This window comes from Pithys albifrons, chromosome 12 (assembly GCF_047495875.1).
Source record: "Pithys albifrons albifrons isolate INPA30051 chromosome 12, PitAlb_v1, whole genome shotgun sequence".
Lineage (NCBI taxonomy): Eukaryota > Metazoa > Chordata > Aves > Passeriformes > Thamnophilidae > Pithys > Pithys albifrons.
The window spans coordinates 5,813,321-5,836,731 of NC_092469.1; the positions used below are offsets into that span (position 1 = coordinate 5,813,321).

General features: G+C 40.9%; 1 protein-coding gene across 1 annotated transcript in view; it reads left to right on the plus strand.

Moving 5' to 3' along the window:
- The window catches only part of LOC139677397 (neural-cadherin-like), a 62,314-nt gene that overhangs the window by 34,259 nt on the left and 4,644 nt on the right, over nucleotides 1-23,411 (plus strand). The window contains exons 15-32 of the mRNA XM_071567321.1: nucleotides 139-325; nucleotides 1,023-1,166; nucleotides 2,236-2,519; nucleotides 3,026-4,640; nucleotides 5,943-6,036; nucleotides 7,206-7,390; nucleotides 7,596-7,825; nucleotides 10,658-10,929; nucleotides 11,998-12,212; nucleotides 13,165-13,292; nucleotides 13,894-14,021; nucleotides 16,000-16,123; nucleotides 16,686-16,866; nucleotides 17,675-17,841; nucleotides 18,548-18,812; nucleotides 20,185-20,365; nucleotides 21,148-21,392; nucleotides 22,928-23,082. Coding sequence (XP_071423422.1) covers nucleotides 139-325; nucleotides 1,023-1,166; nucleotides 2,236-2,519; nucleotides 3,026-4,640; nucleotides 5,943-6,036; nucleotides 7,206-7,390; nucleotides 7,596-7,825; nucleotides 10,658-10,929; nucleotides 11,998-12,212; nucleotides 13,165-13,292; nucleotides 13,894-14,021; nucleotides 16,000-16,123; nucleotides 16,686-16,866; nucleotides 17,675-17,841; nucleotides 18,548-18,812; nucleotides 20,185-20,365; nucleotides 21,148-21,392; nucleotides 22,928-23,082 — 4,800 coding nt within the window. The remainder of the gene's footprint in view (nucleotides 1-138; nucleotides 326-1,022; nucleotides 1,167-2,235; nucleotides 2,520-3,025; nucleotides 4,641-5,942; nucleotides 6,037-7,205; nucleotides 7,391-7,595; nucleotides 7,826-10,657; nucleotides 10,930-11,997; nucleotides 12,213-13,164; nucleotides 13,293-13,893; nucleotides 14,022-15,999; nucleotides 16,124-16,685; nucleotides 16,867-17,674; nucleotides 17,842-18,547; nucleotides 18,813-20,184; nucleotides 20,366-21,147; nucleotides 21,393-22,927; nucleotides 23,083-23,411) is intronic.

Consider the following 23,411-nt stretch of genomic DNA (forward strand, 5'->3'; position numbering starts at 1 on the left):
AGCTGCAGTTTTACTCAGCTTTCTTGGCCCTGATCAAGGTCTCAGACACAAGCCTGCTCTTCCTCTCTTTAAAGACTTAGATGTGAACTTTCTAACAAAAGGAAAATATAGATTAACAACTTCTGTTTAATCCTTTAGATAACTTACTCCCTGTTGCATGACAGTGGCAGAGACTTCGCCCATTTTCGCTTGGACTCCCAGACAGGTTCAATATACACTGCCTCGGTGTTTGACAGAGAGCAGAAGGGGTCCTACCTTCTGGAAGTCAAGTCAGTAGATGGGTCTGAATCAGCCCGACCTGGAAAACATGGGAAGCCAAACTCTGGTAAGAAACAGGTGTGATATTGCCTGGATTGGTCTCTGAAATACAAGATGAAATGTTAATTTCCTATTTTTCAAGTCTGCTTGTGAAAGAGTGCCCATTGGTTTGGTTTTGGGATGCTTTTTTTACTATTTGTGCAAAAGTTGTGTCTGGAAGATAGATTTTGTATGGTTGTCAGGCAAGCTTGTTGTTCTGAAATTAAAAGAAAACTAGGACCTCATAGTTAGCGTTTAGAGAGTATTTCCTAGCTAGCAAAGATGTGCCTATTATCCATAGGATGCAAATCTTTGGGCAGTTTCACAGTGCACTGCATATAGTACTGTATTCAGTCAAAAGTAATTATGAAGTAGGAACATTCAAGAGAGAAAAGCCCTTTCTCAACTGATCTCCCTGCTTAAATAACGACTTAAAGTTTTGTGGCTTCAGGACAAAAAGTTATGACTAAAAACTGTACAACTGCTGTATTAGGCATCAATTATTCATGTATTATCTGTTTAAACAAATTGGATGTGACATTCATTTGATATCCAAGTGCTTTTGAGTAATGTTGGTATATATATGGTCCACAACCCCAAGGGTTTGTTTCTGTATTGTCTGCATATTTGTCTTCATTTAATGTGCAGTGAGACAGGTTAAGGAATTGTAGCTGACAGAAGTGGCACAGCTGAGTATTTTAATCTCTGGTTCCTCGTCTCTCCAGACACGGCCTATGTGCGTGTTTCCATCAGTGATGTGAATGACAACAAGCCTGTCTTTGCTCAAAGTGTCTATGAAGTAAGTGTGGATGAAGACCAGGATGTGGGTTCCACTATTGTTACAGTCAGTGCTAATGATGAAGATGAAGGTAAAGTATTGGAATTCCCCAGAGCCGTGTCTAAAATATTCATGAGTTAATTTCAACACACCAAAACGTATTTAGTGGTGTTAGAAAGGGAATTGTCTTTTTGTCTCTAGATTTTAAAGCTTCTTTTAAGTGTGAACTGATCAGGCACGAACATCAGTTCATAATGGAACTGTGAGGTATAATCTCTTATTTCAGGGGACATGCATTAATGTGGGATGATAGGGAATAATTTCCATGGCAGAAAATACAAATTCATTATAGATTGTATCATTTTCTTACAAGTGGGTGCCAATAAAAATGACATGATTAATTAGAATGAATCAGACTTGATTTCATTGAGATTTATTTGCTTTCTCTAAGGACAGTATAGTTGTTATTTTATATTTTTTCTAAGCAATCTCTTATCTGAATCTACATTTCATAAATGCATATGGTAAGCCTTAGCTGTATTATTTTATCCACAAATCAGTCAGAAATTCAGCCACAGATCACAAACAGTGCTCACAAATGAGAGGGATCAGTACTGACTTTTTGGTGCGTTACTCATTTGACTTCACTCTATGCTGAAACTCTACTTTTTTTGTTGTGCAAGTCCCAAAGGATGTTCTATCAGTATGTCTGTGATGCACAATTAAGTCCTGCCTGCACTGCATTCCTCACCCACTTTATAGGAGGCTGAGTCAGGTGTGGCAAAGATGTACTGAAAAAGCATTTACCTACTTAAGGAACTTCTAGTTTGTTACTTGAACTGCCTGTAAATCTACTTTATAATGCTGGACAGGGGACCTGATGTGATGGATATATTGCACTTCATTGCTGTCCTCTTAATAAAGTAAAAGCAGAATTATGACTACATTGCAAAGACACATTTTATAATTACAGACAAAGTGCAGTTGGACGTACCAGATTGAAAATGCTGAGAATTAATCTGACACAGCTGCATGTTTTATAAAACCATAAAACTGTAATACCACAAATCAGTTATGGTATGGTTTGTACTTCATCTCAAAATGCCAAGCTTCAGTTTGCTTCCAGAAATGTGTTTTCTGACACTGTTGGTCATTGACAGGAACAAATGCTAAATTACGGTATCAGATCACAGCTGGAAACACGGGAGGAGTTCTCGATGTCGATCCAGAAACAGGAGCCCTTTTTATTGCCCAACCACTGGACTATGAGGAAACAAAAATGTACGAGATTCACTTGTTGGCGTCTGATGGGAAATGGGAAGATTATGCAGTTATCATCATCAATGTCATGAATAAAAATGATGAGGCTCCAGTTTTCTCTATCAATGAATACTATGGGAGTATAATTGAGGAACTGGATGCGTTACCAGTCTTTGTACTTCAGGTAGTGTATTCAGTTTCAGAGATTATGTTTCAATGAAAGAACACAGTTTACTGTTGGACAATTAGGTTAACAATAATCCAGCACTGATATATTAATGAATTCTAGTTTAACTAATGTTTTTTGTCACTGGAAGAGAAGAAATGGCCTTTCAAGAACAAAGCAATTAGAAAGGTAGTAAGTAGAATAAGCAAGATGGATCATCTGTGATCCTAAAGAGCGAATAATGAGCATTTTGAAGTAGCTGTCAGAATAGCATATTTAAATTACTTCTATGCAGGTGAAAAATATAATATTATTTTAATACTAGAATATCTGCATTATTACTGTAGTGCAAAGCATATTTGTCTACTTCGAGTTGTCTCTGAGTCTGCTGTTCCCCGGTATGGGCATATTAACACCATGTCATATGCTTTTGCTTGGGCTCCTTTAGACTGTAGCAACAATATAGAATGTGATGCCATCATTGCATATTTCTTACTTTCTATGTCTTTTTAACACTTTTGTAGGTTATGGCAAGTGATCCTGATAGTGATGTGGATGAAGGAGATTTGAGATACTCATTGCATGGGTATGGTGCAGGTGATATTTTCACCATAGATGAGAAAACAGGCAGCATTTATTCACACAAGACACTGGACCGGGAAGAGAGAGCACTGTGGAGATTTATTGTGTTGGCTACTGATGAAGGTGGAGGAGGACTCACAGGGTTTGCTGATGTGATTATCAATGTGTGGGATATAAATGACAATGCACCCCTGTTCATGTGCATGCCCGATGACTGCAATGGGAATGTGTTTGAAAATTCTCCTGCAGACACTTTAGTCATGGAAATGGGTGCAGTTGATCGTGATGATCCAAATGTAGGCCTGAATGCTGTCCTGACTTACAGGATAACAGAGAATGTGAAAAATGAGTTTGGTACTGACATGTTTAATATCAATCCTAATACCGGTACAATCCACGTGGCGGGGGGAGTGCTAGACAGAGAAAGGACTGAAAACTATTTTCTTACTGTGGAAGCAAGAGATGGGGGAGGGCTAACAGGAACTGGCACTGCCACTGTCTGGGTTGCAGATGTCAATGATAATGTACCTGCATTCACAAAAAAGATGTGGCAGGCAAGAATTCCTGAAAACAGAGCCATCGACTCCGAAGTTTTGCAGGTGTGTGCTACAGATGCAGACACTGGGGAGAATGCAGACTTAGTGTTCAGTATCATTGGGGGAGACCCAGATGAGAAGTTTTATATTGAGAATAACAAAGAATGGCAGTGTGGCACTATTCGACTGAAAAAGAAGTTGGATTTTGAGAATGCACGTGAGAGACAGTTTAATCTTACTGTTACAGTGGAAGACCTGGATTTTTCTAGCATTGCAGTGTGCCTGATTGAGGTTGAAGACTCCAATGACCACAGCCCAGCTTTCCTGTCCCAGTTTATTCAGACAAACCCTTTATTTGAAAACATGCCTGTAGGTACTACAGTGACCACAGTGAGAGCTACAGACAAGGATTCTGATTTGAATGGGAAGATTACGTATTCTATAAAGTCAGATTCAGATCCTATGAGACAGTTTGTGGTTGACCAACATGGTCATGTGGTTGTGGCAAATACATTGGATCGTGAAGTCATTCCAAAGTACAGTTTAGTTGTACAAGCTGCAGACCAAGGGACACCTGCCCGCACTGGGAGTGTTACAGTTCTGATTAACTTGCTTGATATCAATGATAATGGGCCGAGGTTTGAGGCACCATACATGCCTGTGGTTTGGGAAAACAGATTGAAGCCTGAAATAGTTTACATGAACCACACGTCCAAGCTGCTTCACGTGTTTGATCCGGACAGTGAGGACAATGGGCCACCCTTCATGTTCTCATTGGCACCTGATTATCAGAACTCTTTGGATTTTTCTCTTATTGACAACAAAAATAACACAGCAACTGTAACTGCTTTGAGGTCCTTTGACAGAGAAGAGCAGAAGGTGTTTCATCTGCCCATAGTTATCACAGACAGTGGAATTCCACCTATGAGCTCTACAAACACCCTGACTATCACAATTGGGGATGAAAATGACAACTGCCATGAGTCTGGCCATAAGGAGGTCTATGTGTACAGTTACAAAGGTAAGTGTTAGCTGAATATTAGATCAGATTCTGGATGTTACGTCAGATTCATGAATATAGCAGATTTTTACAGATAGGTTTTCTCTTGCAGTCTGTTAATTTGTTTCTTGAATGGTTTACATATTTTGAAACTGCAACTCTAATTCTGTGAATTGATAAATAAAGTGGAATAAGTAACCAGAGCCTGGTGTGTAAAAGATTATCTACCAAAAACCTGTTAGCTGAAAACATGTATATATTGCATTTCAGAAAAAGTATTGTTTTTATAAACCAATAAAATGTATTTTCCATTTGTGGGTTTTCACCTACAGATTTTGTGTGTGCACACATGATTCAGAAAGTATCTGACAAAGGATGAACAGTTCAATAATATTTTCTAACATTTGTCTTAAATTTCTATGATTGTGGTTTTTTTACTGAAATTTACTTGTTAAACTTCACCCTGGTTGCCCTTTTTAAGCAAAGTTTATTACACTTTCCCCCAGTTAGTCCTTCTGTATGGACTTGACTCTATCTCAGTTGTCATTGCAGTACTAGAATTTCCAATCAATATTAGAGAAGATTAATCCACAGAAGATACTTTGCAAAGGGTTGGATTTGCAGGATTCAGATTTTCCTGAATTAGAAAAAGATGTGATCAGATAATATTGTAGAAATGAGAGAATGAAGTTTCTAGGGTGGGCTGGGTCTGGATTTGAACCTTAAAAATTTCCCATGTTGCTGAATCTTGGTTGTTGAGTTCAAAAGTCTCCATCCCTGGAGCTGCTCCTATGCTATTTTGGAAGAGCTACTCGGATGTTCCACTTCTGTGACAGCCCACAGGGGCTTGAGAAAGGGACCAGGACCTGGCTCAGCTTGGTGGCTTTTGCCCATTTCCTTTTCTCAGTCATGTCCTTCTCTCCCTGCTGCACGCCACAGGATATCTCCCTCTTTTGCTGTATTCCACTTGTGTGCTGTTTAAAATAATAGAGCAGCAGTGAAACGTTTGGGGATTTAACTCCTGATGTGATGATTTTTATTTTGTCTGAGAATTTCATAGAGAGTTGTATTTATGCATTATTCTGTTGTTGTTTTGTGCTGTTTTCAGCTTTTCTTTCATGTGACATCTATAGTATATTCACATTTCCAGAACTGGCAGAAATTATATGACAGCCTATGCATTGTTTTAAGGGTCTTGGATCATAACTATCACCAATCTGAAAATAAGAAATAAATAATAAATGTAGTAATGAATGTGGCAGAATATAAAACGCACTGAAAAGCAAAAATTAAATGCAGATTTATTGTAATTTATCTCAACAGGAAAATGGTCAACAACAGTGCTTGGGGAAGTGTTTGCACCAGATCAAGATGACTGGGACAATAAAACATTTCTCTCTGAAGGAAAACTGCTCAAGTGAGGATCGTATTTCTGTCAAAATGAGTAATATTTATGCTTCTGCAATTATTTTGCCATGTATTTCTCTGTGTTCAGGATGTGCATAAAGCCAGGGTTATTGAGTGTATTAAGGGATGTACCTTCTGAATGCTCTCTTTCCATTTCACTTGGGTAGCTGAGTATTAACAAATTAATGCATGAAATATTTTTTCCAAGAGAATGCAGGATCACACCATGATGTTGATTTTTAGTCAGATGTCATTGTTAATTTATTTTAAAATGTGTGTTCTGTAAGATCCAGTTTAAAAATAGTCAGAGTTTCTAATGCTTGCTCTTAGATATGAGAACTGATGGAATACAAATACCAAATTTACAAGTACAGAATGGAATCATCAAAAGTGGAAGGGACTTTGGTGATCTCCTTTGATGGCTAAATTTACAATTGCCTGTGAAAACCATAACTCAGATTAGTGCAGTTTTTTCTGTTAATTGAAATGTTGAATTAGATCCTTAATTCCTACTTAGACATTATTTGTTGACATCATGAAGTGAGATGGCTTTTGGTGGAACTGAATGCTGTTTGAAAGGGAGAAAATGGATGTGAAAGTGAATGTGAATTTTTTTGTCTGTGCTGTGATTAAAAATTGAAAAGCTTTATGTAGCCCAAAATGAAAGACTGTCTTTCTGTCCATTGGCTGCCCCTGGCCTGTTTCCATGTTAAGAGGTTACTGTTCCACATTAGTGATCATGGAATATTTACATCCTTGATGATTAGTGGCCCTTCAAGGTGTCAAATGAAGGTGTGGTCTGAGGTTTCATACCATCCTTACCCGCTTCCAGACAGAGATGTGATAATCTGGGAGAATTTGTGTGGTTTGTGACTTTGTATTTCTTACCTGAGACCTGCTCATGGTGCCTGTGCTGAGCCCTGTGGTCCAACTGCACACTGCTTTTATCCAAATTTGGGAATGTTTGAGTGGCACAAAGATCTTTTTATAAGCTCTACAGATTGTCATTTCTGAACTAAGGTATTTTTGATGCCTTTCTGAGGTTTTTGGCTAATTCCCATGAGTTTTGATCTTATCACCTTCACAGTAACATTTAAGACTTTCTGAATCTTGTTAATGAATAAAGTAAGGGCTCGATTTTGATTTAATAACGTTTCCTAACTGAAGGTTTCTGTCTAGATCTTTCAGATTAAATCAGAGGACTGGGTCTTTGCTGATGGTGGATAACACTCCTCAAGGAATATACAATTTAAACGTTAGAGTTTCTGATGGAGTTTGTCCTGATGTTATATCTACAGTACAAATCCATGTCAAAGAGCTGGAAAATGAAGCCATACAAAACTCAGCCACTGTGCGTCTCTCAGGTTGGTTTTATTTGCTGGTGAAAGTTTAGATCAGCTGCTTCTATAACTGAACAATTATGTGCTGTAGGTATTGTTATATCAACACTTGATTTACTAATCACTGTAATGGTATGTTTCTATATTGTTAAATGCAAAACAAAATTGAGAAACTAGCCTGTGATCTCCCAGTATGTCACATTTCTCTATTTTTGAATCCCAAACCCAGATGTGACAGCAGAGGAGTTCATAAGGAGAGATGAACACGGCAAAACAAGGCATGGAGAGTTCAAGGAGTTACTTGCCAAAGTGTTGCCTGCTAAGCTGAGCGATGTCATTGTCTTCAGCGTGATGAGCAGGGCTGGTAAACAGACAGATGTCAGATTTGCAGTCCGGGATGGCTCAGCCTATTACAGACCTGAGAAACTGCACGCTGAGATGGCAGCATTCAAAAATGAGGTTTGTTCTCGGGGGTTATTGTGCATCTGTGGAATTAACCCACACCCTGGGGTTGTGGGGTGTGTAACCCAAACCTCAGTAGAAAAGTATTCTAGATCTGCAGATCAGGTTTTTATTGCTTCACTCAGAACAAAAGCACTTGTCAAATAAATACTTAATTCAAGTTTATTTCCATACCTACAGTTGTATGGCTTTACTTACTTCTGGTTCAATGAATATAACCATTTTTGACCTGCAGTAAGATGGGTCTCCATTCCCATCATGGGACAGATACCTGTGTTTTCTCCAGTCAGTGTTTCATTGTGTCATCTGTTAGACTTTTGAATATGAAATAAAAAGAATCCCTAGAAGCCAAAGGGGTACTATAGTACAGACAATGGCTTGGAAATGACAGCTTTTTGGACATTGCAGGTGCTGATGGAAATCCTCAAATCATCAGCTTGTGTTTAGACACTCAGAGTAGAGGGTTGATGCTACCCAGATGGAAATTCCACTGTACCAGGAGATACCACTTCGCAGAGAAAGTCCTACTTACAGGACTATGCAGTTAGAAGAATAGTTACGACAGATAAGTGAGATGGAGACAACAATTCCATGACTGCATTTAGCTGGGCAACAAATTGACACCTTCCCCCACCTTTTTTATGTTATAAGGGGAATTCCTGATGTGTCATTGTGGCTCTGGGGCCATATTCAGTTTAACACATGGTCCATCTATGGAGGCTTTTTCCCAAAGAGAAAAGAGCACTTACCATGTGTGTGAATATGGTGGAATCTGCCTGGGTCTGGGAATCAAGCAGGGCTGTCTTAACTTGTCCCCTGCCTACATCTTGCTGTATCTTAAAGAGCTGTGGGGATTATGAGACTCTTCAGAGTGGCCAAGTAGAAAATGCCAGGGACAGAAAGTATTCAGGAAGACTAACAACTGCTTCTTTTGCATATTTATTCAATTACTGCAACAATAATATAGAAAATTGCATAGATTTAAAATATTCTCTGCCATAATATATGACATGTGTATTCATCAAAGTGGTAACAAGGGGATTGCTTCACATATTTTAATGGCAAAGTATGTTTGTATTAATTATATATCACCTTTCAATATTTAATGAATAACTGTAGTGAGAAATCACTAATAGATACAGAAAAACAATCATAGTTAGATAATTCCTCCAGTACTTTTTGTACATGTTTAACTATAAATACAGAAAATAAATAATTAGCTCTGGAATTACTCACTGAATTGCTGCATAGCTAATATGTTTGCCTTACCTCCTTGGGATATAGTTTTACAACAGCTATTTTTATTTAGCTAAAAAATAATCCATCCTAATACTTTAGAGGAGCCAAGGTTGTTTATGTACAGTTTTTGTATAACAATATTACATAGATATCTAAATGTGCATTACAGACTCTCTACTAATGGTTATAAATGTGGGCAGCAGACACAGAACTGCACTGATAGGATGCAGTATGTCATTGTAAAGTAACTTTGTGCCCTTGGGAATGTGGCCATCAATACATGTTATGATATTGGAGAATATATGGACAATTGATTATAAAGGTCAAAGTTCTCACAGTGGTGAATTGAGATGACAGCGCAAGTGAAAAAATAGTAGAAACACTTTATGTACATATTTGTTTTGATCTTTTCTTAAGATATTTGCCATACATTTTATAATTTGGAAAACACCCCGTATAAAGTACATAAAGACCTAGTGGTGTTATTTTTACATTTATATACCTCAGTGGGTTACCACTGTGAGAGTAGTGAGGTCTCCTGCATTCAGGTTTGGGCATTACAGACACATCACTTCAATGTATTTCAACCACTAAACACAAGTGAAATTCTAAACCTTTCTAATAGGCACCTGTGCAAAATCCCCAAGCAAGGAGAAGGAAGAAATCTGTTGTGCCAGGGTACAAACTGTGTCATAACTTGGTCCAGGACAAAAAGCCAGGAATAATGGCAGCGCTGCTCCTGTCTCAGGCACCCCATGAGGAGCTACTTCCCTTCCCTGTGCTCTGCCAGGGCTTCCTGGGTCCGTTTGGGTTAGAGGCTGGGAACTGCAGGGACGCTGTTTCTGCCTTACAGACCTGTGGGTAGAGTGAGCTCTTCTCTTTATTTGGATACTTGGGCTTTCAGGTGCAGCCTCAATTAGTGATAACAATGATGACTAGCAAAGATTAATGTAGCACAGAATACAGTCGCCAGGATGCTGAATTAGCAGTGTTTTGTTTCAGACAGTTTGACATTAAATGTGAATTTATGGGGCATGAATCATTAGGCTGAATCTGAGTTGCTACAAAGTTGTCTTTTCGGGTCACTGTCTGTGGGCATGGTTATTGAGAGCAGCTCAGCCCTGTTATTTTCTCCTGTCTGTGTGCCTGTGTGTGAGAGAATGTAAGAACCAATATCTGGGTGTTACTCCTGAGAAGGAATTTGTGCAGCTTGAGCTGAAACAGGTCTGTTGCTGTCAGGGTGCAGAGGGGTGTGACACAGATGGCACAGCTCAGAAGGTGGAGGAGTGTCACTGCTCCCAGAGCTTTGGTCCCTGGGAATAATGATAGTAGGCCAGTATAGGTTTAACATGTTCACAGCCACTCATGTCAACTATTACATTTTTAAGAAATACTGCTGCTGTAATTTTTTAATCACATTTTTCAAGAAGTTTTGCTTGCCTGTACAGTCAGGGAAGTTACAAAGTAATGCTCAAGAAACTAAAGCATTTCATTAAGTGTCTGATGGGTTGGATTTTTCAGAAGTTCAGGAGTGAGCAGGAGCCTTCCTTAGGGCAAGAGTGGTGACTGTTAAACTGTGTTTTCCCTCAGATCCAGGCAGCTCTGCAGCTGAACATCTCCCAGATCGATGTGGACGAGTGCAGGAGTGCCAACTGCAGTGAGGGCTGCACAAACCAGCTCCGGGTGAGCGACATTCCGACGGTGATGGACACTGGGAGCGTGTCCTTTGTGTCGCTCAGCACCTCCCTGCACGCGATGTGCGGCTGCTCGGCTCGGGACCGGCTGCACCAGCCCTGCTCCTCCTACCCCCGGAGCCCCTGTCTCAATGGGGGGATCTGTACTGACACCCTGAATGGCTACAGGTGAGCAAACTCCTGTTGCACATGATCCTTTTCCTCCTGTTGCACACGAACCTTTTCCTCCTATTTTTGAAGTGCTGAGTGGAGCTCACAAGGTACAGGTTTAAAATAATCACAAATGTACTTCTGACTGAACAAGGAACAAAAAACCCACAAGTGCCCTTGGGTGGTGGGCACAGAGTCTTTCCTAATGATCCATAATGGTGCTGTAGTCCCAACAGCACTGTAAATAGTGTGTGAGAAGAAGGAAAACCCTGGGGAAAACACAGTGGTAGAATCATAGAATCGTAGAATCATAGAATCAGTTGGGTTGGAAGAGACCGTGGAGATCATCAAGTCCAACCCTTGGTCCAACCCCACTGTGATCACCAGATCATGGCACTGAGTGCCACGTCCAGTCTTACCTTAAAAACCTCCAGGGTCAGAGAATCCACCACCTCCCTGGGCAGGCCATTCCAGTGCCTGACCACTCTCTCTGTAAGAACTTCCTGATAGCCAACCTAATAATCAGCACATAACATTTTTTAAGAGCTCCTAGTTCAGTTTGAAGGAATGTGTGCCCTGGTATTTTTTGCTTTTCCAAAGAGTAGTAAGGAATGTGGATATCAGTGGATGTAGGAGTGAAATGTAGTTTAAACAGTGGGTCATAAGGAGCTTAGAAAACATTAGATAGGAAATGTGCTTTGTTATAGCATCACCTAGCAAGCAGCTGTATTCCCTTAGTGAAATTATATTGGTTTATTCCAGCTAGGAATTAGCCTCCCTGAGTTTTCTCTGTAATAAATTGATGTTTGGTGTTCTGTGTTACTTATCTAGGGAAATAGTTCATTATTCTCAAACATACAACCTCAAAAGTGCTTTTTTTTGGAAGGAGATAGTATAGGGAATAAATATATTTTGTACTCTTAGAGTATTTTAACAATTGCCAGGCACCCCCTGAGATTCTGCTAAAAGTCCTACTTTCACTGATTTTTTTTAACTGTGATTTAAGTACTGCTTTTGTTGCATGTAAAATAAAAAAAGTTGAGCATTGGGGAATTTTTACTTTTTCTTTTGTTTGTGATCTTTCAGATGTCTTTGTCCTGCTTCCTTTCATGGACCAGAGTGCCAGCAGACTAAGCACAGTTTCCATGGCAATGGCTATGCATGGTTTCCTCCCATCAGACCTTGTTTTGAAAGCTCACTCTCCCTGGAGTTTATTACTGTGGTTCCAGATGGACTTCTACTGTATAGTGGTCCTTTATCAAATCCAGAACCTGGGAGTGCAGAAAACTTCATTGCAATAGGTACTTCTGCAAAAGCATGTGGAAAAATCAGATTTCTTCTGGGAGTGGGTTGCCTGTGAGCAGTGTAATAGTTAGACTGTGAATTCTGTCTTTCCATTTAATGAGATAATTTATTTTCTGGTTTGAAAATGTCTTTTCTCCTTTGATGTCTGTTTTTGTAGCCTGCACCTGTGGCTTTGGGTTTGAGTTGTAGAAATGAAGGGGAAAGCAAAGCAGAGTGATACATATGTACAAAAATAATCCACCTAAAAAACTGTAGAGCTATAAAGGAATTTAGGTACTTTGAAGACAGGTATTACATGATTAATGCAGTCTTAGTCACAGGTCATTCTTACCTAGTTTGGTGAGAAAACAAATCCTCTTAAACTGTCAGTTTTGGGGTAATTTTGCACTTTTTTTTTGAACAGGCAATGATTTGATGCATGAAGTCAGCCCCACATACCACACAAGTAGAACTCAATGCTTTATGTTGACATATATTTAAAAGGTTACTATTGCTTATTTTTTGTGAATTAATATACAAGATGCACAGCATGGTTGGCCCTTTTTATTTTCCAAATTAATTGAAAGGTATTGTGGTTGATTATTTTTAATAATTTATGTCTTTTTTGCCTTGCTTTGCAGTTACTTGTAAATTTGAGTTGAAGATGAGTGTTAAACCTGCATGTATTGTTTTAGAACATTATAAAATTGCAGACTGCTTATCAGGAATTGGTTTCAGTGTTTTGACAGAGAAGTGACATAATCTAAAATACAAAAATATATAATATGCTCAGTGAGTATTTCTGCATAAAGGAAGTCATAGAATATAATTGTAGTTGTTTGTGTAGTGAACCCACCTATGTGACCAGCAATAACATAACCATTAAATCAGTACAATCACTAACAGCTGACATACCAAAATGGAAAGATTCTTGTAGCTGAGTTGAATTTCTTGTCCATGTTGTATCAGAACTCTCCAGTGGTGTTCCTGTGCTGAAGATGAGCCAAGGCTCAGGCTTTGTGGTGCTGCAGTTTCCAAGTCATCTGAATGCAGCAGACAAGAAGTGGCATCGACTAGAAGTGAGAACCAATGGTCAGGTCAGTTTTTGGGGGTTTGTTTTGGTTTTGTTTTGTTACGGTTTTTTCCACATCAGGATATTAATATTTCCAACAGCGTTTCCCTGTGGAGAAACAGGAGGGTGGAAAGAACAGACTGGGTAATTAAATATATTGTTCTACCTGTCCTTGTAGATTTGAATAATGATGAATAATAGAAATTTTGGGAAGACCACATTGTCAATTCCAAACCTACCTATGTTGTGATCTGTATTCTGTGATCAGAGGAATCGTTTTGCCTTTTTTAAGCTCTGCAGCAGCATGTGTAGAATGTGCATAAAAGTTGTAATTTGCACATGAAATGTACACATTTGGACACTGAAATCAATTACCTATGCACAAAAAGCAACAATTATTTATTTGGAAATGCAGTTACAGGTCTTATGTAAGTGATTGAACTACTCAAACACATAAATAAAATGCAGAGTTAAGTGCCTTCCTTGGCTAAATGGATCCATTTCGGCTTTACTGGTTATTGCAAGATGGAAAACAACAGGGGAGGAAAAAAGATGAAAATGTGATACAACTTGTTAATTGACTTTTGCAGAAGCTGTTAATTGGTTAACCCTGTGTTTTGGTGCAGGAGGTTCATTTCATTCTGGATCAGTGCAGTGCTGCTGTTGTCTCTGAGATAGAAGGGGTTGGCAAATGGCTTTCCACGGAGGATCGTACGAACTGTGAGGTGTCCGGGTCTGTCCCACGGAGAGCAAGGTACAGAGAGACAGCTGTTCTGAGGCCTGTGAACATTTTACCTGTCAGACTGAAGCCAAGTTGTTATTGACTAGGAGCATAAAAGTATTTCCTTTTCTCTAGGACCTTTGAAGCCAAGCCTGGGCATTAAAGCACTAAACAAATTGTAAGGAGCCAATCTTGCCCCAGGTGGCATCGCAGTGCCAAGTGACAACCCCAGAACACTGTGAGGTTAACACTGGGGCTCTCTGTACCATCCTCTGCTCAAAGAATTTCTCTGTTTGTCAAGTCACTGTAAGCCTGCTCTTGAAAACTTCATGCATTTGGGCCAGTTGAGTTTTTAATGGGAATAACTTTGTATCCTCAGCCAGTCTTACTGTCTAAATGGGGTAAGTCTGAGGGCTCCCACTGACAGCCTTGAATGAACATCCTAAGACAGACTAACACATCAGGGTCTCCAGCTGATCCAAGGGTCCTGCCCTTATAGCAGCCACAGGAGGTGCACGTGGGTCCATGCCCAGCCTGGTGCACTTGTATGAACTGCTGACTCCAGTGGGCTGCTTCTCTGCCTGATTTGGGCTGCAGGGTCTTGTACTGAAACAAAACCCACCCGTGTTTATTTTCCAGGGAAGTAATTAAGCCAAGATGCAATAGTGACTGTGGTGGTTTAAATTGCTTGTGCTGTTGGGTCAGCCCTTAGTCTCAGTTAGAATTGAAAAAGATGAAAAATTTGATTCAAAAAGAGATTATTACATTCAAAGAATAATCCAGTTATAGAATCCAAGAGTGGTTTAGGTTGGAGGGGACCTTAAAGACCATCACGTTCCAACGCCCCTGCCATGGGCAGGGACACCTTGCACTGGACCAGGCTGCTCAGAGCTCCATCCTCCTTTGGACTGACTTTTACTGCCCTGACACATTAACATGAAAAAGGTGAGCACTGCACAGAAACACCATGTGTGTGTCTGTTCCTAAGGTGGGGAAAACTCCACTCTGGGGAGCACTGCTGGGCCTCAGCTGCAGTCCTGGGGCCAGGCGTGCCCCACAGTGCAGGGTGGACATGGACCAGCTGGAATTAGTCCAGACAAGAGCAGTGGCTGTAAGCAGCTTGTCTTGAAAGCAACACCTTTCAAGAATGAGGGGATTGAGGTCAGTTAACTGAAAGAAGGGAAAACTGAGAAGAGATATGGGAAATCTCAGAGTGTATAAAAGAGTGGTACAAAGAGGATTTAGACAAGCTCTTCTCTACAGGTCCTAAAGTGACAGTGAGGGATATTCAGGTTATATTTTAGGGAAACTTTTGTGCTAACAAAGTTACTTGAGCTGTGTAATAGACAGTCCCAGCAAGTGTCCTGATTAGCAGTGGGATAAAGCCTTGTCAGCAGCTGCATGGAGCCTCCTGGTCATGAAAGGAGCACACAAAAAAGGGAAAAATATAAGAAAAAATTTAAAAAAAACCTGAAGTGATAACTCGAGGAAAAAGAAACTGTGAGGACTAAAATATGTGGAATTCTTTGGTTTGGAGAGACTGGGGGACATTGTGGAGCCTGGACATGTGTATCATACCTTTTAGATCACATGGAATCAGCTTTGAGGTTTCTGGCCTTTATCACAGACAGAACAGTCTTTTCAGTAGGATTCCTACAGCATGGGATGATTGTGCACACACAGCACTTGGAGGAGGTCATGGTGTCTAGATTATCAGACCCGTTTCTGATGTGAACACAAATATACCCAAATTGTAATAGTGTCACACAGTGAAACTTCCAGTAGATTTCACTGTCATGTTTAAAAAAATAACTTTAATTTTAAAGGGCCAGCTTGTGCTCACTGTCTCTTTCAGAGAAAGAAGATAAAGTAGTTGAATTCTATTGTGATTTTATAAAGCCTGTATTATTTAAAAATGCAAGGTAGTTATTTATTTTTCTGCCTTATTACATAATGCCTGTGTTTGATGGTAGATGCACATCTGTTTTTATTATTTATATGATTTTTTAAGGTATTTGAATGTGAACCATGTCCTACAACTGGGTGGTGTAAAAGAATCCTTGCCCTATTCCTACCCACAACTGCTGCACAAACATTTCTCTGGCTGCTTGCGCAATTTCATATTGGATACTCAGGTAAGAGCAGCATAACATTTGCTTTAGCAAAAGAATAACCTTCTTTATTAAATTTGGGGAGATTTATATTATACCTGAAACTTCTGCTTCCATTCATGTATTCAGTGCCCTTGTGCATCAGTGTAAAATACAGGAAAATTCTGGATTTTTCTGTCGTAAGTAGAATAATTACCTTGAAAAGTTATTTTTCCATTGCAAGCAGATGTATTAATGACCCAGAAACTGTGTGTTTGTTTATCCCCTGCTTCATGCAGCTGTTTTCCAAGAGTCTTTGCACTTTCAGGGTACTTCTGAATGGCAGCAGTTGTATAAGGGTATATTTATGCCAGCTGTCTGCTTTATTGGGACCTATTAGGGGTTTTTGCTTTCACAGTCAGTTGAGTTTATTCAAAGGCAAAATATGCTCTTGATAAAATAAGTTGAAGTCTGAATGTCAAAAAGCAAATGTAGCAACTTCAGCAGTGTAGATGAGGACCAGACAGCGAAGTGGTGTAGCTATTTCTGTATAAAAATTGTGTGTTTCTTGAATAACATTTTGGTGTCACACCATTATCTCTTGAAGGTGTATGACCTTCAGTCTCCTGCAGAGTCCCTGAATAGCTTCCCTGGCTGCACACTCACAGATGAGAGCTGTGAGACCATGGGATCTTCGTCCTGTGGCGTTCACGGGAGGTGTCTCGGGGACTGGGGCTCCTTTGCGTGTCACTGTTTGCCAGGTTACCATGGCTATCGCTGTGACAAAGGTGAAGCCTGTTTTTCTCTTTCACTGTTGATAGGCTGCTAAATTTTTACAGTAGAGAAAATGCAAATATCTGCAGGTAGTCATTGCTGAGGTGGTTCCTCGTGTTTACCATGTTTCAGTGTAATTGGCTGATTGTTAACAATTTCTTTTCTAATTCCCTTTGAGAAATTACTTTCTCTGCATTGGATTATTTCTTTAATCCTGAGGCTGTTTGTGCAATAACTGTATAATGAAGACTGCATGACAAGAAATGGTGAAAAAATTTGTGATTTTATCAGAATTTTTGATCTGCTTATACTTTCAGAAATATCTAATAACCTAAAAATGTGAGTGTAGCAGGACCACTTCTGTGCAGAATTAGAACGCGCAACTGGAATAGAAATCACTGCTCTGTTGTTATCAGGAAGAGACTCTTCTGGCTTAAGGGTCTGTGCTTTGGGAATAGTAGGATCTTTGGCTCTCACGGGGCCAAAGTTTGCAGCAGAAAGACAACTGTAAAATAGCAGGTTGTGAAATTTGATTGTGGTACTTAATGCTTGGTCTGCAATTTCTTGTCTTTGTCCGAGTTGCTGCTTTCCTGCTGTCATCGCATGTGAGCACTGCAAGGAGGAGCATTAGCAGGACCAAGTCAGGCGAGGGAACAGCTCTTTAGAGAGGAAGATGAAGTGTGAGAGTGACTGGGGAAGCCGTGGAAATAAAGTTGTCTCATGGATCGATGCTGTGCATTGCAATTGTTTCCTTTTACTTTTATTATGACAATAAGGGAAGCACTATTTTCCTCTCCTCACAAAGGTTTGTATCCCTTTCAGCTGCCAAAGAATACACGTTTGAGGCAGGAGGGCACATGAGGTACCAGCTCCCGGTGAGCATCTCTGCCCGCAGGACGCGGTTCGAGGCCATGGTCCGCACGCGGCAGCCCCACGGCGTCATCACCAGCATGTTGTCTCGGAGGAAGGACGAGCACATCACCCTGCAGGTGAGCAGGGCATCTGACACAGTGGAGTTACTCCCATGCCACTGACAGCTCAGAGAAACATTGGCTTAGGAGTAGGAAATAGAACAAAAAACCTTATGCTAAGCACAAACACTTCGGAATTTGTTTTGTGGATATACACAGGTCTGATGTTTTGCTTGAGGTACTGACCACATAACTGTGGCGTCCCAGTGGATTTCAAGGGAATTTATTGCCAGTGGCAGTGAAATACAGTTTCTATACATGCCAGGATGGACAAGGTTGTGTACCCTGGTGTCCTGTTGAGCCATGTGGCCGATTCTGTGCAGTTCAGACTCTGCCAAGCAGGTGCCTGTAACAGCTGTAATGATGGCAGGTTCTCAAAATGACAACCTTCTCATTGTATATACACCACTGAACGAGTCATCTCTTCAGCTAAGTTGGTTTGAGCTGTCAGTGTAGGTGTAATACACCAGATTCTCAGCTATTTGAAGAACCCCATAAATTTGTGCAAGAGAGATGCAAGATAAAATTACTCCAAGTGACTTAGATACTACTGTGAGTTCCCTGCTACCAGTATTTAGGTTGTCTAGTTCAGTAGCACCCAAAGTATTTTTATATTACACCTGTCTGTGCAGTGTAAACATAGCCTAAATTTTAAAAAATCCTTTAAGATTGAAACTACAGGTCAGATGTCAAGCAATGATTTTTTTTCTTGCTATTTGTTAAGCTTGTTCAGGGACTCGTAGTGGTCTCATACAATCTGGGTGATGGAGATTATTCTGTAAGCCTTCCCTCCTACCACATTGCTAATGGTGAATGGCATCATATCACACTGGAGAGGAATGAAAATGAATTCACTCTTCGCCTTTATGAAGGAGGTGGGAAGAGAGAGACCATGAAAGCAGCAGGAACATACAAGGAGATTGTGATTGACCCCAGCAGCTTGGTCCTTGGAAACACCTACCCATTCAATCAAAACAGGAGTTTTCAAGGTAGGAATTCTTGATCTCTGTTCAGAATATGGACCTGTAAAAATGAAGGTTACATGGGCATATTGCAGGAAGCTTTCTTGCTTATGTAGAACCCAAAGTACACAGATTTCTTGCATGACACTTTGCAACAGGGACAAATAAGCTGTTCTGACCAGGAAAGGGTACAGCAGGGATGTACAGCATGCAAAAATGGTCAGCTACTGGACTTGGAGCAGAGATGGTCACCTTTTCACGTGGCTGTAGTGTTTGTACCTGGGGATCCATAAGCTTGTCCCAGGTAGACTGTGGATGGCTCACGGCATTAGATAGACAGAACTGGTTCAGTACATGGTTCTGTCCAGTTCTGGCAGCACCTCTCCTTCCCTACCAAATAGATCTGTCCTTGTGCTGAAAAGAGCATTGCCATTTTACAAGTGCATTGCTTAGCACACACCAAACTGTGGTTTCTTACCTTTTTATTACTGGATTTTATGCTCAGTCAAAACATTAACTAAAACTAGAAATGATTTATTGAATTGGAGATAACAATCTGAATTTTTAGCAACTGAGTGGACAACGTCATGGTGTCTGTTCAAAAAGATCAGTTTTCAGCCTGGAAATTGAATAGCTACACAAAGGACAAATGTATAGAATTGTAAGGTTGGGATATCCATGGCAGCTCTTTGCTCTGGGTTCAGCTGGCAGCTTGTCCTTTGCCTAAAACCACAGAATAAGTGATGCACAGTGAGGCAGCACAGCATTTATTGGAAAGGAAGACCCACCACTGCTGGGTTAGATGTTCCTGGTGTCTGTAGGTCACCTCTCCCCTTCACCTCTTTAACCAGGTTCTAGTGAATCCATTCCAAACAAGCTGGTCATGTTTTCACCAGGTGCTTCAGTGAATAACACGAAGGGGACAGGAGAAAAATTAGATAGAATAATAATTGAAAATGTATGTGTATCACAAATTATTTATAAAAACATTGTTTTCTATTGCTCTGTTTGAAGTATTCTGATGAATAAAGTTTATGATGAGAACTAGGGACCATATTTTGAATTTTGTATTTATGGGAGTAATAGTATTTGTTTTTAAGTAAATAAAGAAGTCAAATGGTTTACATGAAGATCATTTTAATTAGGACCATTAATGTTGCTGTTAAGTAGCTGAAACTTTAAGGCCCACAAAGTGGAAAACCAGGAATCTTGATCAAAACTTTAGCAAATTCAATCAAAAATTAAAGAAAAATGCTATGAAAGTTTAGATAAATTCAGTCCTGGATTTAAACTTTGGTAGCCTAGGTCCTTTGTTAAACATAAGCTTCCAAATCTTACAGCTGCTTCACATCTTTTTGCTGAATGACTTTTAAAACCATCTCTTTTTGCCTTGCTCCAGGATGTATGAAAGATGTCAGATTTAACAACTACAGAATCCCTCTGGACACTCAGGGGAAGGAACTGGTGTCAGTACTGAGTGCCCAAGGTGTCAGAGAAGGCTGTTCTTCACAGGCCTGTAGGAATAACCCTTGTAACCAGGAATTTATTTGTATTGATTTGTGGATGATGCATGAATGCAGGTAATTGGTGGAAACAGAAGCATAAACCCCTCCAGACTGAGGTGGGAATGGGTGGGTGCTGGACTGCAGCTTGAAGGCTGCCACTGGCAATCTCATCACATCAGTGGAACACAAAGCTGGATCCCTGCACAGGCAGCAGGTTACCCTGTCCTCACAGGACCACCCTCAGCTGAAGGGAATCAGCCTGGCTCCAAGGCTTCTGTAACAGTTTTGGCTGCCTGCCTCTTTTGTCAGTGTCTGACACCTTACAATGTCTCAGGCTGTCACCTCTGTCCCCTTCCAGGCCACTTGGGCTGTGTTAGAAATGTTTTACCACTAAGCTCAGATTCCTGTGTGTGGCTGGGGCTGGGATTAGGACACTAATTCAAGTTAGTTGTGCTGTGTGAATGTACACTTCTCTTACTTACACACTTCAGTGTTTATACACATTTTTGACTGTCACTGGCCACACAAATGGAGTTTTCTTACTTGGGAAACACAGAGAACATGGCATAGCTTGTCCTGCCTAGCCAGAACTGCACACCCTAATCCAGGTGTTTTCACAAGAATAAGCTTGCAGAAGCCAGTGGAACTCCCCAGACACAAGGGTTAAAAGTTGTGTTGCTCATTGTTGTATGGCCGGGTCAGGAAAGACCATTGTCCTGTGATTATTTAGCGTAACTTACTCGCAGTAGCTACTTCAGATACTGTATGCGGTGTCATCAGCTGGTTGAAAACCTTCAGTGCTGTCCCCATGCCTGCTTTTCTCAGTCAGTGGTTTCACTGTGCCCTGTTCCCCGCAGCTGCCCCCCGGGACACATGGTGGTGGAGAACGCCTCGGGCCGGCAGTGCGTGCGCACGGCGTGTGCGGAGCGGCCCTGCCACTACGGCACCTGCACCGCCCGCTCGCCCAGCGCCTTCCAGTGCCACTGCCCCGACGGCTACAGCGGGCACCGCTGCGAGGTCACCCTGGCCATCTTCCACAAGGACACGGGGCTCAGCTTCAGCTCCCTGTTTGCCATCTGCGTCTGCTTCCTGGCGCTCTTAGGTAGCTACGGCAACTACGTCTTGTATTACCTTTGGTGAGCCCTCGTGTCCGTCTCATTCTGAGCACTTGTCATCTCATCCTTCTGCTGGACAACTCCATTGCCTGATGGAGACTTGACTCTGCCTTTGTTCCTTTGCCATGGTCTGATTTCTCATCCCTGTGTGCACCTCTCGCTAAGGGAATGGACGTTTGGGAGCTGTGGGAAGTCTCTGCAGTTTTGTTTTCTGCACATTTTCACTTCATTGCTGAGGAACTGTTCAGATGCATAATTGGAAGCAAACGCAATTGAACAGCAAGAGTGGGAATTGCTACCAGATAAGCATTGTTTAAAATACTGCTGAGCACAAAACAGATTTTTCAATGTAGGAGAAACATCCAGTGCAGTAGGAATATATTAAGGCTGGAGCAGACTTCACATCTGTCCAGTTGTGTCCCAGCTCCTACACTGCTGCTTTTGGCTTCCTCAGCCATTTGTAGGCTTTGGCATTGAATCTCCAAAAGAAGAGGGAAAACAGAAGGATCCTTCTGGTGAGGAGGGGTCACATCTTTGAGTCTTTCTTGTTTATTCAAAGGTCATGGAAGTTTGCCTGAGTAAGGACATAGGATTTTTCTCATGGGTTTTACAGTGTTAATGCAGTTTCATTCTGAAGTTGTAGTATGAAAATGTATCTGTGTAGCTACCTGAAATGCCATCGTGTTCCCCAACTCTGCTAGATAGTATGTTTGCCATGCAAATATGAGTAGCAAATCTGTGGGAAGCTACCTGGTATCACAGCTTTTGGAATCCCAGATAGCTGAGGTTGATAATAGATCGTTATGTTAGAGGAATGCAGGGCATGGACCTCTGTATACCCCAGTTTCAGTCCCAAGGTCATTTGGATGCTGCTCCACAGACCTTCTGCCATGTAGATATTCTCTAGGAGATTCTAGTTTTTTTAATTCACTGCATTGTTAATTTATGGTATTCAATGCTTTGAGGTCTTGCTATGAGTTATCAATTTTTATAGAGCTGGTAACACAGTGAAACACAAATTTCTATTTATATGATGTTCTGTATCTGATGTTGAAAATTGTCAGTGTGTAAAATGCACCTCAGCATTTAAGGAAACTGTTTAAATTCATGGATGCTAAGGCAAAATGTGCCTGATCTTTTCTTTTCTAGTAAAACATAAAAAAGTGATTTTCTCTTTTGTCTTGTGTTTGTGTTTCATTTCTGTGTAGTTGTGTCTGTTTCCGTCACCATGTTGTTACTTCAGTGCTCCCCCTCTGTAATGCATTTTCTGTGACATGGTTTACCTCCACACAGGGCAGAGACAGGTCAGAGACACCACTTGGATCATTCAGGTCTTTAACAACTTCAAGTTGTACTTTAAAGGGTGTTGCAAAATGCTCTTTAAAGGCTTTTCCTCCCTGTTTGATGTTCACGTGTAAGTGCAAACCCCAGACATTTGCTGAGAAAGCCGTGCTGGCCCTGCTGTGCCGTGGAGCTTCCCTGGTGGTGCATCATGCTCTGCTCTGCTCCTGTGTTCCCACAGCTCTGCTCAGTGCTGCGTTCCTGTGGGCTCACTGGAGGACACGCAAGGGGCTGCACGGAGGCGTCTACCACGGATCTGCACATCCTGAGGACCTGGAGGACATCCGAGAAAACATCCTCAACTACAATGAAGAAGGGGGTGGGGAGCAAGACGAAGTAAGGATCACTATTGTGTTACACTTAAGAGGGGACTGGTGGCTCACCATGCTAAGGAAAATATATTTTATGGTTTATCCTCAGCCTTTGTTCTGCTAATTCAGCCCTGCAGTTGGCAGATGAATTATTTGTAGGGTTCTGTACATGAGGGTGTGTGTTTCCTAAGCAGAGATAAGTGCATATTCATTTTTAATTTGTCTTAAAGCAAGTGATCCTGTGTGCATATTGAAAGGAGCCTGGAGAGTGAGTTCAGCAGTAAGGAACTGTCAGCTGGTGGGTTTGGTTTCACAGCTCAGGAGATCCTGAGGTTCTCAGGGGTCATTAACACT